The following is a 13355-nucleotide window of genomic DNA, read 5'->3' as shown; positions in this document are numbered from 1 at the left end:
TTATCCTTAGAGCCTTTATTAAACAGTGGAACAGTATTAGCTATCTAATCCTCCGGTACCTCGTCTGTCACTAAGGATAATTTAAATGTCTGCTCAGGCCCTTGCAATTTCTGCATTTGCTTCCCACAGGGTTCGAAGGAACAACTTGTCAAGCCTTGGGGATTTGTCCATGTGAATTTTCCTCAAGACAGCAAACATTTCCTCCCCTGTAATTTGTATGAGGTCCCTGACCTTTTTGCTGCTTTGCCTCACTTATATAAGCTCTGCGTCCGTCTCGCAAAGTAACAACAGCTCCAAAAAAAAATCCATTTAAGATCTGGTTTCCTCATCAGTGAGCTCTCGGATTTCACTTTTGAAGGCCTCCCACTTACCAAGTACACCTTTGCCAGAAAACAGCCTGTCCCAATCCATAGTTGCCAGATCCTTCTTGATCCAATCAAAATTGTCCTTTCTCCAATTTAAAATCTCAGTTCGAGGACCAGACCTACCCTTTTCCATAATTACCTTGAAACTAGTAATTGCTAAATGCAAAGTGTTCCCCTACACAAACTTCTGTCACTTGCCCTGTCATTCCCTCAAAGCAGATCTAATTTTGCATGTTCTCTTTTTGGGACTTCTACGTACTGATTCACAAAACTTTCCTGAATACATTTGACAAACTATCCCATCCAGCCCAACTCTTTACGGGCTCGAGAAGAGTTTATTTGTTATCCTACCTAGTCCTCTTTTTGGATTCCAGACCTAATCAGTTCCCCTCTACCACCACTCTGCTCCGTCTAGTGGAATTAGTCCTTACTCTTAATAATCTCTCCTTTGGCTCCTCCCACTTCCTCTAAACTAAAGGTGTAGCTGTGGGCACCCGATTGGGTCCTAGCTATGCCTGCCTTTTTGTTGGCTTTGTGGAACAATCTATGTTCCGTGCCTATTCTGGTATCTGTCCCCTACTTCTCCTTCGCCACATCGACGACTGCATTGGCGCTGCTTCCTGCACGCATGCAAAGCTCGTTGACTTTATTAACTTTGCCTCCAACTTTCACCCTGCCCTCAAATTTACCTGGTCCATTTCTGACACCTCCCTCCCCTTTCTAAATCTTTCTGTCTCTGTCTCTGGAGACAGCTTATCCACTGATGTCTACTATAAGCCTACTGACTCTCACAGCTATCTGGACTATTCCTCTTCTCACCCTGTCTCTTGCAAAAATGTCATCCCCTTCTCGCAATTCCTCCGTCTCCGCCGCATCTGCTCTCAGGATGAGGCTTTTCATTCTAGGACGAGGGAGATGTCTTCCTTTTTTAGAGAAAGGGGGTTCCCTTCATCCACTATCAACTCTGCTCTTAAACGCATCTCCCCCATTTCACGTACATCTGCTCTCACTCCATCCTCCCGTCACCCCACTAGGAATAGGGTCCCCCTGGTCCTCACCTACCACCCCACCAGCCTCCGGGTCCAACATATTATTCTCCGTCACTTCCACCACCTCCAATGGGATTCCACCACTAAGCACATCTTTCCCTCCCTCGCCTCTCTGCTTTCAGCAGGGATCGCTCCCTACACGACTCCCTTGTCCATTCATCCCCCCCATCCCTCCCCACTGATCTCCCTCCTGGCACTTATCTTTGTAAGCGGAACAAGTGCTACACATGCCCTTACACTTCCTCCCTTACCACCATTCAGGGCCCCAGACAGTCCTTCCAGGTGAGGCGACACTTCACCTGTGAGTTGGCTGGGGTGATATACTGCGTCTGGTGCTCCAAATGTGGCCTTCTATATATTGGCGAGACCCGACGCAGACTGGGAGACTGCTTTGCTGAACACCTATGCTCTGTCTGCCAGAGAAAGCAGGATCTCCCAGTGGCCACACATTTTAATTCCACATCCCATTCCCATTCTGACATGTCTATCCACGGCCTCCTGTACTGTAAAGATGAAGCCACACTCAGGTTGGAGGAACAACACCTTATATTCCATCTGGGTAGCCTCCAACCTGATGGCATGAACATCGACTTCTCTAACTTCCGCTAATGCCCCACCTCCCCCTCGTACCCCATCCGTTATTTATTTTTATACACACATTCTTTCTCTCACTCTCCTTCTCCCTCTGCCCCTCTGACTATACCCCTTGCCCATCCTCTGGGGTCCCCCCCCGCCTTTTCCTTCTCCCTGGGCCTCCTGTCCCATGATTCTCTCATATCCCCTTTGCCAATCACCTGCCCAGCTCTTGGCTCCATCCCTCCCCCTCCTGTCTTCTCCTATCATTTTGGATCTCCCCCTCCCCCTCCCACTTTCAAATCTCTTACTAACTCTTCCTTCAGTTAGTCCTGACGAAGGGTCTCGGCCTGAAACGTCGACTGTACTCTTCCTAGAGATGCTGCCTGGCCTGCTGCGTTCACCAGCAACTTTGGTGTGTGTTGCTTGAAATTCCAGCATCTGCAGATTTCCTGTTGTTTAGTCCTCTTACAGTATTGGTGTCACAGTCATATACAACCCAGAGATTTATTTTCTTGTGGGCAATCACAGTAAATACAAGAAGAAGCACAATAGAATCAATGAATGATCACACCCAAGAAGACAGGCAAAAACCAATGTGCAAAAAAAAACAACTGTCCAAATACAAAATGTAGGAGAAAAAAGAAATAATAATAGATGAGCAATAAATATCTAAAATATTAGTTGGAGTCCTCAAGTGGGAGTCCATAGATTGTGGGAATAGTTCAGTGATGGGCAAGTGAAACTGAATGTAGTTATCCCCTCTGGTTCAAGAACTTGATAGTTGAGAGGTAATCAGTTAAGTTAGACAACCTCTCCTCCTCCACTCTCACCCTGAAGGCGTGCCTCAAGGCTGTGTGCTGAGCCCTCTTCTGTACTCCCTTTTCACCTATGACTTCATTCCTGTACATGGTTCTAACTCCATAATCAAGTTCGCAGACGACACCACGGTGGTTGGTCTGATCATAGGGGATGATGAGACGGCCTACAGGGACAAGGTCCAGCACCTGGCTAAGTGGTGTGCCGACAACAATCTGGCCCTTAACAAGAAGCCCAAGGAGATCATTGTGGACTTCAGGCATGCCAGGAGTCACACTCACGTCCCCATCTACATCAACGGAACTGTAGTGGAGTGTGTATCAAGCTTCAGATTCCTTGGTGTCCACATTTCCAATGATCTCACCTGGTCCCTGAACTCCTCCATCCTCATCAAAAAGGTGCAACAGTGCCTTTATTTCCTGCAGAGCATGAAGAAAGCTCACCTCTGTCCCAGGATACTGACAGATTTTTACCACTGTACCACTGAGAGCATACTCACCAACTGCATCTCAGTGTGGTATGGCAATTGTCCTGTATCGGACTGCAACGCACTCCAGCGGGTGGTGAAAACTGCCCAGTGGATTATCGGCACCCAATTGCCCACCATTGAGAACATCTACCATAAACGCTGCCTGGACAGGTTGAAAAGCATTATCAGGGATGCATCTCACCCTAACCATGGACATTTTACTCTCCTCCCTTCCGGTAGGTGCTACAGGAGCCTCCGCTCCCGCACCAGCAGGCGCAGAAAGAGCTTCTTCCCTGAGGCTGTGACCCTGCTGAACCTCTCATCCCAGTGCTAAGCAGTATTGCATCCGTATTGTACTGTCTCAGTACTTTTATATTTGTGCGCTGTAGCACTTTTTTTTATTTGCAGTTATTTTATAAATAACGCTATTCTTTGCATTTTTGGTCAGATGCTAAATGCATTTCATTGGCTTTGTATCTGTACTCGGCACACTGACAATAAAGTTGAATCTAATCTAATAACTGTTCCTGAACCTGGTGGTGTGTGTCCTGTGGCTCCTGTACCTTCTTTCTGATGGCAGCAGCGAGAAGAGTACGTGGCCTGGATGGTTGGTGTGGGGGTGGGAGATCCTTGATGACAGATGCTGCTTTCCTGTGACAGCGCTCCATGTAGATGTGCTCAGTGATGGGAAAGGCTTTACCCATGATGGACGGGGCCATATCCACTACTTTTTGTAGGCTTTTCTATACAAGGGCATTGATATTTCCATACCAGGAATTTCTGGATTGTATACAACTGGGATGCCCATACCTAGATGGGATTCTATAGTAGTTTGTGAAAGTTTAAATTACGTGCTAATTCTTCACAAACTTCTCAAAAAGTTGAGGTGCTGGCATGCTTTCTTCGTAATGGCACTTACATTTTGGACCCGGAACAGATCCCCTGGAATGATAGCACCAAGAAATTTAAATTTGCCGACTCTTTTCTCCTCTGATTCCCCGATGAGGACTGGCTTATGGACCTCTGGTTTCCTCCTCAGTGAGCTATCATGTAGTTAGCTCAGTGAATTAAAAATATTTATGTAAACATTTATATGGGAATTTTCACACTGCACTGTTCGGCAGAGGTGCATTAGGATTTGCAAAGTTGTTGGAATCTAGGATCATTAACTACTGTATGTCACACTAATGGATACTCTTGTAGGTCTCTTGCACAACCTGCACACCTTTCTGTTCTCATTTGACTTTTAAGGTTCATTTTCACTTAGTTAGCCCATGTTACCTATGCTGCCGAGCTTTAAACTGCTCTGCTATCGTTTTCTTCTCAGCCCAATTCTCGTATTTCTCCACTCTTGCAGCCCTGTGACCACAGCATTTGCCATTGGCTATTCTCACCTGAGAATCTTTAACATCAACAAGCTGCCATCCTCTTGATAGCTGTTGGTAATCAAAACTTCTGAAGATGCCAGAAATCTAAACCAAAAACTGAAAATGCTGGAAACACTCAGCAGACCTGGCAGCATCCATGGAAAGGAAAGTGGTCAACATTGAGTTCTGACAAAGGGACTAAAACCAGAAATGTTGTCTGCTTCTTATAATTATTGCTGGTTCCAAGTTTTTGCAGACTCCCAAGATCTAGCTCACGTAACCCTGACTATACTGTCTTAGTGGGAGTGTAATGGAGCTCCTTCTCAGACTGATCTTCCCCTCAGTCCTCTTCCTAATATGGGAGAAGTCAGTTTCCTGTTTATTATTTGCCTAATTCTACAGTCTAGGTCAACTCATGCTCTCTTTTAAGTGTGTTGCCAATGTCTGTGGCTTTTTAAAAAAAAATTTGAATTTACTGTTGTATAAAATTCACACTTAAGCTTTCTTCAACTTTTTTGGGAAATGAGTTGAAATCTATACATGACTCATAGAGGTTCGAAAATGTTGGTCCTTCTTCATTCTCTGTGTTAACATCCATGCAAGTTGGCTGAAGAACAGTGTCAATGTAGTTGTCTTCTAAGTAGTTTTGAATTTACTTCAATGCAGATTGATTTGAAGTTGCCCCAGATTCAACTTGCAAACATATCCGGAGCAATGAACAATCTGCTGAAGCAAACTTGATGGAGAGAGGAATTGTTGACATTTTCGGGTTGAAACCTTGCATCAGGAAGAGTGATTTGCAAAGAAATGTCATAGTTAGCAGATGGAGGACTTGAATTGTACAAGCCTGTATTGTTTTTCATACTATTTAAAGGTTCAGTATAATATGTTTCCAGTACATTACCTCTTTTTTTTAATTGCAGGGACGAAACCAGAGCACTTTGCCAAGATAGCTTGGAAAAATCACAAGCATTCTACAAATAACCCGTGAGTAAAGTTTGCTTGCTTTTGATTAATCATTGACAGTGATGTTTGTATTATTTTTGTTGATCTATCTAGGTGAAAGATATCTATCAACGTTGGATAGATTTTTGATGGTAGGGGAATTAAGGGTTATGCGGGAAAAGGCAGGTAAATGGAGATGAATCCATGGTCATATTCAACAGTGGAGCAGGTACGATGGGCCGGATGGTCTACTCCTGCTCCGATTTCCTGTGTTCTTATGTTCTTAATGCTCATAAGCCGGGGAAATAATAATGAAAAGAATTCTGAAGGATGAGATTTCTATTAAAAATTACGATTTTAAAAGTTTAATGTTGCAGAATTGTTGGAAAGGCTGAGCGTAATGAAGATTTTGACAATTTGGAATCCTTGGAAAGGATCCAAAGCTTGTGATGAATATCTAAATAATGAATCTTTATATTTTGAATATTTGGAATTTTTGTGGGATGAAGCAAAGGTATTAATTCTGTGTTAGCTGTGACGCAGCTCTGTGGATTGTGGACTGCCATTGAGGTCATTGGCTTGGTCTGGTTTCTTTTTGATAATAAATAGGTCAGAATACTGACTCTTCTACAAGGGAATAAAATATATCTCTAAATCATTTGTAATCTTCAGTCCACTCTCCCCTTGTGATTTTACAGGATTAATGTTTTATGTATATATTTTTTTCTCGCTGGCATTTAGCTGTCAAAGGATTAAGCTTTTTATCTTCTTGTTATTATCTTTTATTTGCAGAACCTCAGAATGTTTAGGTTATTGAAGTTCATGTGTGAGGCAATTGTGACATATCCTTTAAACTTTTATTAAGAAACCTGATTTTTGATTTGAAATGATGAATGCACACATTTGCTTTCATTCATCTGTAATCCCAAATTTCTTTAAAAATAAACATATCTAGAGCCAAGATGTATTAATCTTGTCATATTCTTCCAATAATGAAGATTTTGGCTGTCATAGTCCAAAATTGCAAGTGCTAATTTACATTTTAGTCTCTCAGGGATTTACTTGGAATTAAATATTTTGGTGGTCATTTTCAAAATTTTGTTTCATGAATATTAGAGGGGAATTAGGATGACACAGACAATTCTGTTGTGTGTTTGACCTAACTTTTAGGTTCAAGGCTAGTAGTTTAAATCCACAACAAATTATTGCCAGAAAGTTGATCCTATTGTCGGTTTTGGCTTCAGTAAAAGTCACTTGAAGAACACAAGAAAAAAGCTTGATGACAAAATAAAAGACTTTACTCATTGCCTTTTTCCAGTACTTCAATGTTTTTTTTAAAGATTGGCTTTGTCACATATACATCGAAATATTGAAACATACGGTGAAAAGAATCATTTTGTGTCAAGGACCAGCACAGCCCATGCTTCAGGTGATAACAGAGCCTGCCCACAACTTACTAACCTTCGCCTAGACCACGGGTCGGCAACCTTTTCGCCTTTGTGGGCCGGATCACATATCAATGAGCGGACGGTGGGCCAGATGAATGCCATAAAAAACTTGAAATATGGGAATTATCCATTTAAATACGTCTAGTTATGTTTTGCCTCAAATTAATGAATAATGCATGCTAGAAAATCATTTGTGCTTAAGGTTGCCTACCCCTGGCATATACATCTTTTTGAAAAATATGGGAGGAAACCAGGCAGCAACATGCAGTCACAGGAATTGGAACCCCAATCTTCTGATCGCTGGTGCAGTAAAGCATTATGCTAACCACTATGCTGATTGTACTCCACAAACTATTACATCAAGGGAACGTTCTGTATAAAGTATTTTGATTCCAAACAAAGCCATAGGGTATCCCATCTCATTGATTCTCCACTGAGAATAAATCTCTTTCTCTTTTACTTTCCTTCCAAACTACTTCAGAAACATGGGAATCGTTGTTGGTTTATTTGCCTGAGTTGCTGTGGCTGAGGAGTTGGAGGGATAACGAGCCATGGCATTTGGTGGGGAAAGAGACAGAGGAAAAACTAACAATAAGAAATGCAGGATTGGGCCAATAAGCCCTTTGTGCTAGCTCCCCATCCAGTACTGTAGTTGATGTAATCAGTGGCCTTGTCCACTTTTCTGCCATAATCCTCATTTCCAATAGTTTATTTTTCCACAATGTATACCTTCTGCCTTTTTTTTGGTCTACTCCCTTAGAGTGGCTATTCAGATTGGTAAAATAAATCAAATACTTCCAATTCTTTGGTTTATTCAGGAACTGCTACAACTTGGTTTCTGTTGACTATTCTAAGGTTGAAATATTGACTATGAAGTACAGTCATCACAAATTTGGATCTCTTTTTAATTAATTATATATACTTTTATTTAGATATTCCCAGTTCCAACAGGAGTTCAGTATTGATCAGGTGATGAAGTCTCGTCAGGTCTTTGAATTCCTGACTCTCCTGCAGTGCTGGTAAGCTTGGGCTACTTGTTCAGTTTGTTGTCTGGTCATATTTTTTTAAAAAAATCAACCAAAAAGTGTCACTCAAATTGTGGTGGGGCCATTTTTCTCCTGGCCTGCTTGGGTAGGAAGATGGCTGCAAGGTCTCTGGGCCTCTCAGCAGCTCGACTGGACGTGGCCTCTTGACTCAGCCAGGATCCTTTATTGTCCATATGCTATTTTTGTGAGGAAAATAAACCATATGTATATGTTCATAAAACTGCTTCCTTTCACTTGCTGGTTCATTATCTGCCTCTTTCAGAACAAGCTGTCGCAGGGCTTAGCGTGATTTGATCTGATGTGCTCTTTATGGATTGAGGTGCACTGCTTTTGCTCTTGCTGTTCAATGGTTCCACTTAGTATCAGAATGGATACAATATACGACCTGGAATTCTTACTCTCCTCAGGTATTCATGAAATCCAACAAAACCCCCAAGAATGAATGACAGAATAAAAACATAAGAACTGCAAAGCCCCTCCCTTCCTTGCGCAAGCAGCAGCTAAATCATCAGCCATACCCTCCTCTTCCCCCCCGCCAACTTATTCTAGCAGGAAGCATCAGCACCCACTCCCCAGCAAGCGAGCAATAACAAAGCCCCTAAAGAGAGGCTATGATCTGCAGTCCAACAAAAACTTGTTCGCCTGACAATTCAACATGGCACAGGCTCTCTCTCACCAACAAAGGAGAGGGAAGTATCGGTCCTTCCGCAGCGAGAGGGGAGACAAATAGCTTGTTGTTTCACTGTTACAGTCTCAGGCACTGCTTTTATTACATTTCCCTGACTCCAGAATTGACAGCAAACTCTCGCTCACCATCGTGAGAGAGAGAGCGAGCAAATACAGAGGCCTCTGATAGCTGTACCCACTGTTATGGTGTTCCAGTCTCCTGCGACACCTCAGTTTGTGACACAAGTGGGAAATTGAATCCACAGGGCTGTGCGAGGCCACACCCCAAAGGTGCCTGTCTCCAGGCTGCTCCTGGAGATATTGAAATGCAGCCAATCAGCGAGCTTCAAGAACGGGAACATGCCACCATGAAGAACTGTAGTTTGTATGCTGCTGTAGATCATGGACTCTTGACAGGACCCCAGCCACCTTGGAAAGGAAAGAAGAGGCAGTAGAAAGAAGAATTTAAACTGTTATGCAGATGTGCTGGGAGAAATTGCCCTCTTTCACCACCTTTAACTCCAATATTGCTTTGTAGCCCTGTTTTTCCATTTCATCAGTTTGAGACATTGTTATGAGGTATGTTTGGTGCTGCATCCAACTTCTGTACTTCTTCGAATTGGCCGTGATCCCTTAATTGTTATTAATGATGTAGGACAGATATGATAAACATGAAGGTACATGTATATGCCAAAGGATGTCTAGTTTTGGTCTGACTAAAAATATGTCTGTTGTCTTGGCACCCCACTATTTGTTCTAATCTATTCAGTTTTGCAATTGTTTTGCTAAACTATGTGATGTGGGTAGGATGTGTTCTCATCTGATCTGTCACTCTCACTAATACTGCCGTGACAGTTACATCTGCAGAATTAGTGAGAATGAGGTCAACTAGGTTTATCTCTCTCGTCAGTTGTGTCAACACCTATTGTAGATCATATCTCACTAGCATGTCCTTCAGGACTTTGCCAGCTTGGTCAATGGTACAACATGATACTCTTGACAACTGACAATGAATATCTGTCTTTGTTTATTTTGAGAAGAAAATTCCAATTCATCATCTAACAGCATGAAATGATCATTGGTGCTGGGAAGTATCATGGGATCCAGTTTGTTGAGAATACCATTCTGATTGGACATTAAAGTTCAAGTCAAAGTACATTTATTATTAAAGTATGTTTACAGTACACAACCTTAAAGACTCGTCTTCTTTCAGGCAGCCACAAAACAAAGAAACACAGTAGAATCCACTTAAAGAAAAACCTCACAAAACAAAGACCATCAAACACCCAATGTGTCGGGGCGAAAAAAGAACAGATCGTTCAAACAATAAAAAATAAGCAAATAAAACACAGAATATTAGCCACAGTGACCTTGAACGTGAGTCCACAGCCTTGGATCTGCTGAGGCATGTGAAACCGGTCCAGGAGCCCAATAGGTTTAGGCCACAGCTGCAAAGTCAGTTCAGCACTGAAGCACCTTAATCAAATTGCACAAATAGTGGAAAAAAAAAGTAAACAAGAACATAGAACATGAACTGTAGAGTCCCCGAAAGTGATTGCACAGCTGTGGAGCACATTCAGCACTAAGGCAAGTGAAGCCCGTCCAGGAGCCCATTGGCTGAAGGACAACAACTGCTCCTGAACCTGGCATTGTGTGACCCAAGACTTCTGCACCTACCACTTGATGGCAGTAGCGAGAAGAGAGGGTGACTGGTCAGATGCAGGCAGATGGTGCTGAACAGCTGTTTGTTTTCTGCTCTTGTCTTCCTCAACTGTCACGTACCCCGTGACGGGAATAAAGAACCAGCAGAAATAGAAAACACTTTGGAGTCCAGTACTGCTATTACCTAATAATATTTATTAGTAACTACACAATACAGTAATGTAAATGTAGATAAATCAAACAGGTTAGCAATGATTATATAAAAGTAAGTGTGGAATATATATGAAAATCAAGCTTCTTCAAGTCTAGGGGTAAAAAGATACAGTCTTACGATGATGAGTGAAGTTCAGTTGGTGGTATTGAGTTGAGTAGTGATGGAGAGAGAGAGGGAGAGATTTGAGTCTTCAGGTGAGCTGACACCATTGATCTTCTCTACATCCCCCGAAATCCTTTAAAAGTCACCGACTGTGACCACAACAAAGGGGACCGGTTTTCTGTGGTGGAGCTATCACCCAGGCAAGGGTGGACACATGGACAACTCTCCACCGGTCACTACCTTTCCTTTTCACTGCAGGAGCCACTGATCAATCCGCCTGATCGATCCTCCAAAAACCCACTTTTTCTGCGGGCACAACAAAGCTCATTCAGTGTCCAAAACATGTGTCTGAGGTCTATATCATCTGACCTCCTATTTATCTCACCGTACTGGATACCAGCTGTCATTCAAATAACTCCTCCTTCCTCTCTGTCTGTAAGAAATGCAAGCAGGCAAATATCCTTGAAGGAAGTATAAACAACCTGTGAGCAGTCTTCGTCTCTCTCTCTCTCTCTCTCTCTTTCAAATCAACATGTCAGTGTTAAATAACTCTCTCTCTCTCTCTTTTCAAAAGCACAGTTCATAGGGGTAATCGAGCACGGTTCATAAAGGGTAATTCAGGACCCCATCACACAACAATTTTAATCTTGCTCTCAAAATACGGCTTAAAAATTCAAAAATATATCCTTAAGAGAGAAATTACAGGCTGCAACTGATCCACAATTGAGAAGAAGAATATCTTAAAGAAGAGGAGTATCTAGAAGAGTATCTAGTTGTTTGGTGAGCTGTCTGCAACATGTCTGTCGGTCGCTGGTGCCATCTTGTCAGGACCGTCACTGTCTGATCCTGTCAGCTCCTGGTTCAGGATGTATCTGGAGATAGTGATGGATGAGCTTGGTGTTGGTGGTAATTGATGATGCTTTTTCATGATTTAAAACCTTTATCTATGACCACACATAAAGGACAACTGCTAAGGATGTGGTGCAGTAACATCAGGAAGGGTCATGAAAGTTGGGGCCAAAATAGCAGTTAAACAAAACTCTTCCATCCCAGAATTTTTTTTAAATTTTTGTTTGATGAACTTACTGTAATTAATAAAATAGTGAAATATTTCCACGTTTTGACTTAATTTGTGATTTTATTTTTCTAACTAGCCCAACGTCTAATGGGGCAGGAGCAGCAATCCTGGCAAGTGAGAAATTTGTACAGAGACATGGTCTGGAGTCCAAAGCTGTTGAAATCCTTGCCCAGGAAATGAGAACTGATTTGCCCAGCACCTTTCAAGAAAACAGCTGCATTAAGGCGGTAGGATTTTCAATTTTATGTCTGATCTTTATAAATGGAAGAGCTACTTGTGTGCAGTATTTTAGATTTTTAAATTACAATTTTTTTTTAATTTTAATTTTTCCAAACCAAGATGAGTGGTTTGGGCAGGGCATGGATAATGCAATGTGTAGCTTGAACTACTTTCACTCACTCCAGTACTATTTTAACAAGTTTTCCTGCTGCCTGTGAACCATAGTCCCTTTGAAAGCCATTGGTTGCTGTTTATTAATATGCATGAACATCTGAAAACAGGTTTACTGTTTTGCTACCCTGGTCTTCAGAGTTCAATCTGAAGTAGGTTGTCATATTGCATAGTTTTCAAGACAGTATAGAAATGACACCTACTGGTTATGAATTGTCAATTTACCTATTGTAAAGCTGTTCCAGCCAGAAATAAAACTACTGTTTGTGATTTGAGATCAAATTGAAATCTGGATCCTGCAGACTAGAACCTCCAAGGATAAATGATTCCCACTCACTAGCATTAACTCCAGCCATCAGTTATTGAAAATAGTAGGATCATGTTCTCAACTGGACCATAACTTGTTAATGATATTGAGGTTGTGCTGTAATGACTGACTGTAAAGGAGAAAAATGAAAAATAACTTTAAATGCCTTAGAAAATTGTTAATGTTAATATCAATTCCAAAAGTTTCCAAGAGTGAAAGAAAGATTAAGTGTAGAATCTAACATCAGGATCAATGAAACTCATTAATCTACCTTACTGATTAGTGTTTTCCCATAATGTTATCATGATCAATATTTGTGGGATCCATAAATTGGTTATTAATCCTGTGATATTCACTGGCTATGACAGTATATCTCTGAAAAAATAAACAATGAATTTGCGTTTTTGGAAGGAATGTTGCATTTGAACATAGCAAATTCCCTCCGTGTGGTAAATAATACTGTATATTAATTGCAATACTTTAATGAAAAGAAGGAAAAGTGGTGTAAAATGCCACCATTGTTTTAAATGTAGGATAGAAGGGAGAATGAAACAGTGGCCCCTAGCTTAGTGATCCTAGCCTACGTAACGATTGAAATAGAAAACAGCATGAGGGGCAATACACAGAAAATGGTGAAGGAACTCAGCAAGTCATGTAGCATCTATGGAGAGGAATAAACAGTTGATCTTTCAGCCAAGACCCTTCATCAGGATTGGAACGAAAGGAGGTAGAGAAATGGGTGGATTCTAGTTGTCAATTCTGAAAAGACAGCGAAGACAAACCTTTCTGATTGGATTCAATTCCTAAATTAGCCATTAGGTGGAGATGTCTCACTTTTGGAAAGAAACAATTATC

General features: G+C 41.7%; 1 protein-coding gene across 1 annotated transcript in view; it reads left to right on the top strand.

Moving 5' to 3' along the window:
• scp2a (sterol carrier protein 2a) overlaps positions 1-13355 on the top strand; it is a 99377-nt gene that overhangs the window by 27206 nt on the left and 58816 nt on the right. The window contains exons 7-9 of the mRNA XM_063064239.1: positions 5566-5629; positions 7968-8054; positions 11880-12030. Coding sequence (XP_062920309.1) covers positions 5566-5629; positions 7968-8054; positions 11880-12030 — 302 coding nt within the window. The remainder of the gene's footprint in view (positions 1-5565; positions 5630-7967; positions 8055-11879; positions 12031-13355) is intronic.

Source organism: Mobula hypostoma, chromosome 12, assembly GCF_963921235.1.
Source record: "Mobula hypostoma chromosome 12, sMobHyp1.1, whole genome shotgun sequence".
NCBI lineage: Eukaryota > Metazoa > Chordata > Chondrichthyes > Myliobatiformes > Myliobatidae > Mobula > Mobula hypostoma.
This window is presented reverse-complemented; position numbering and strand designations above follow the sequence as displayed.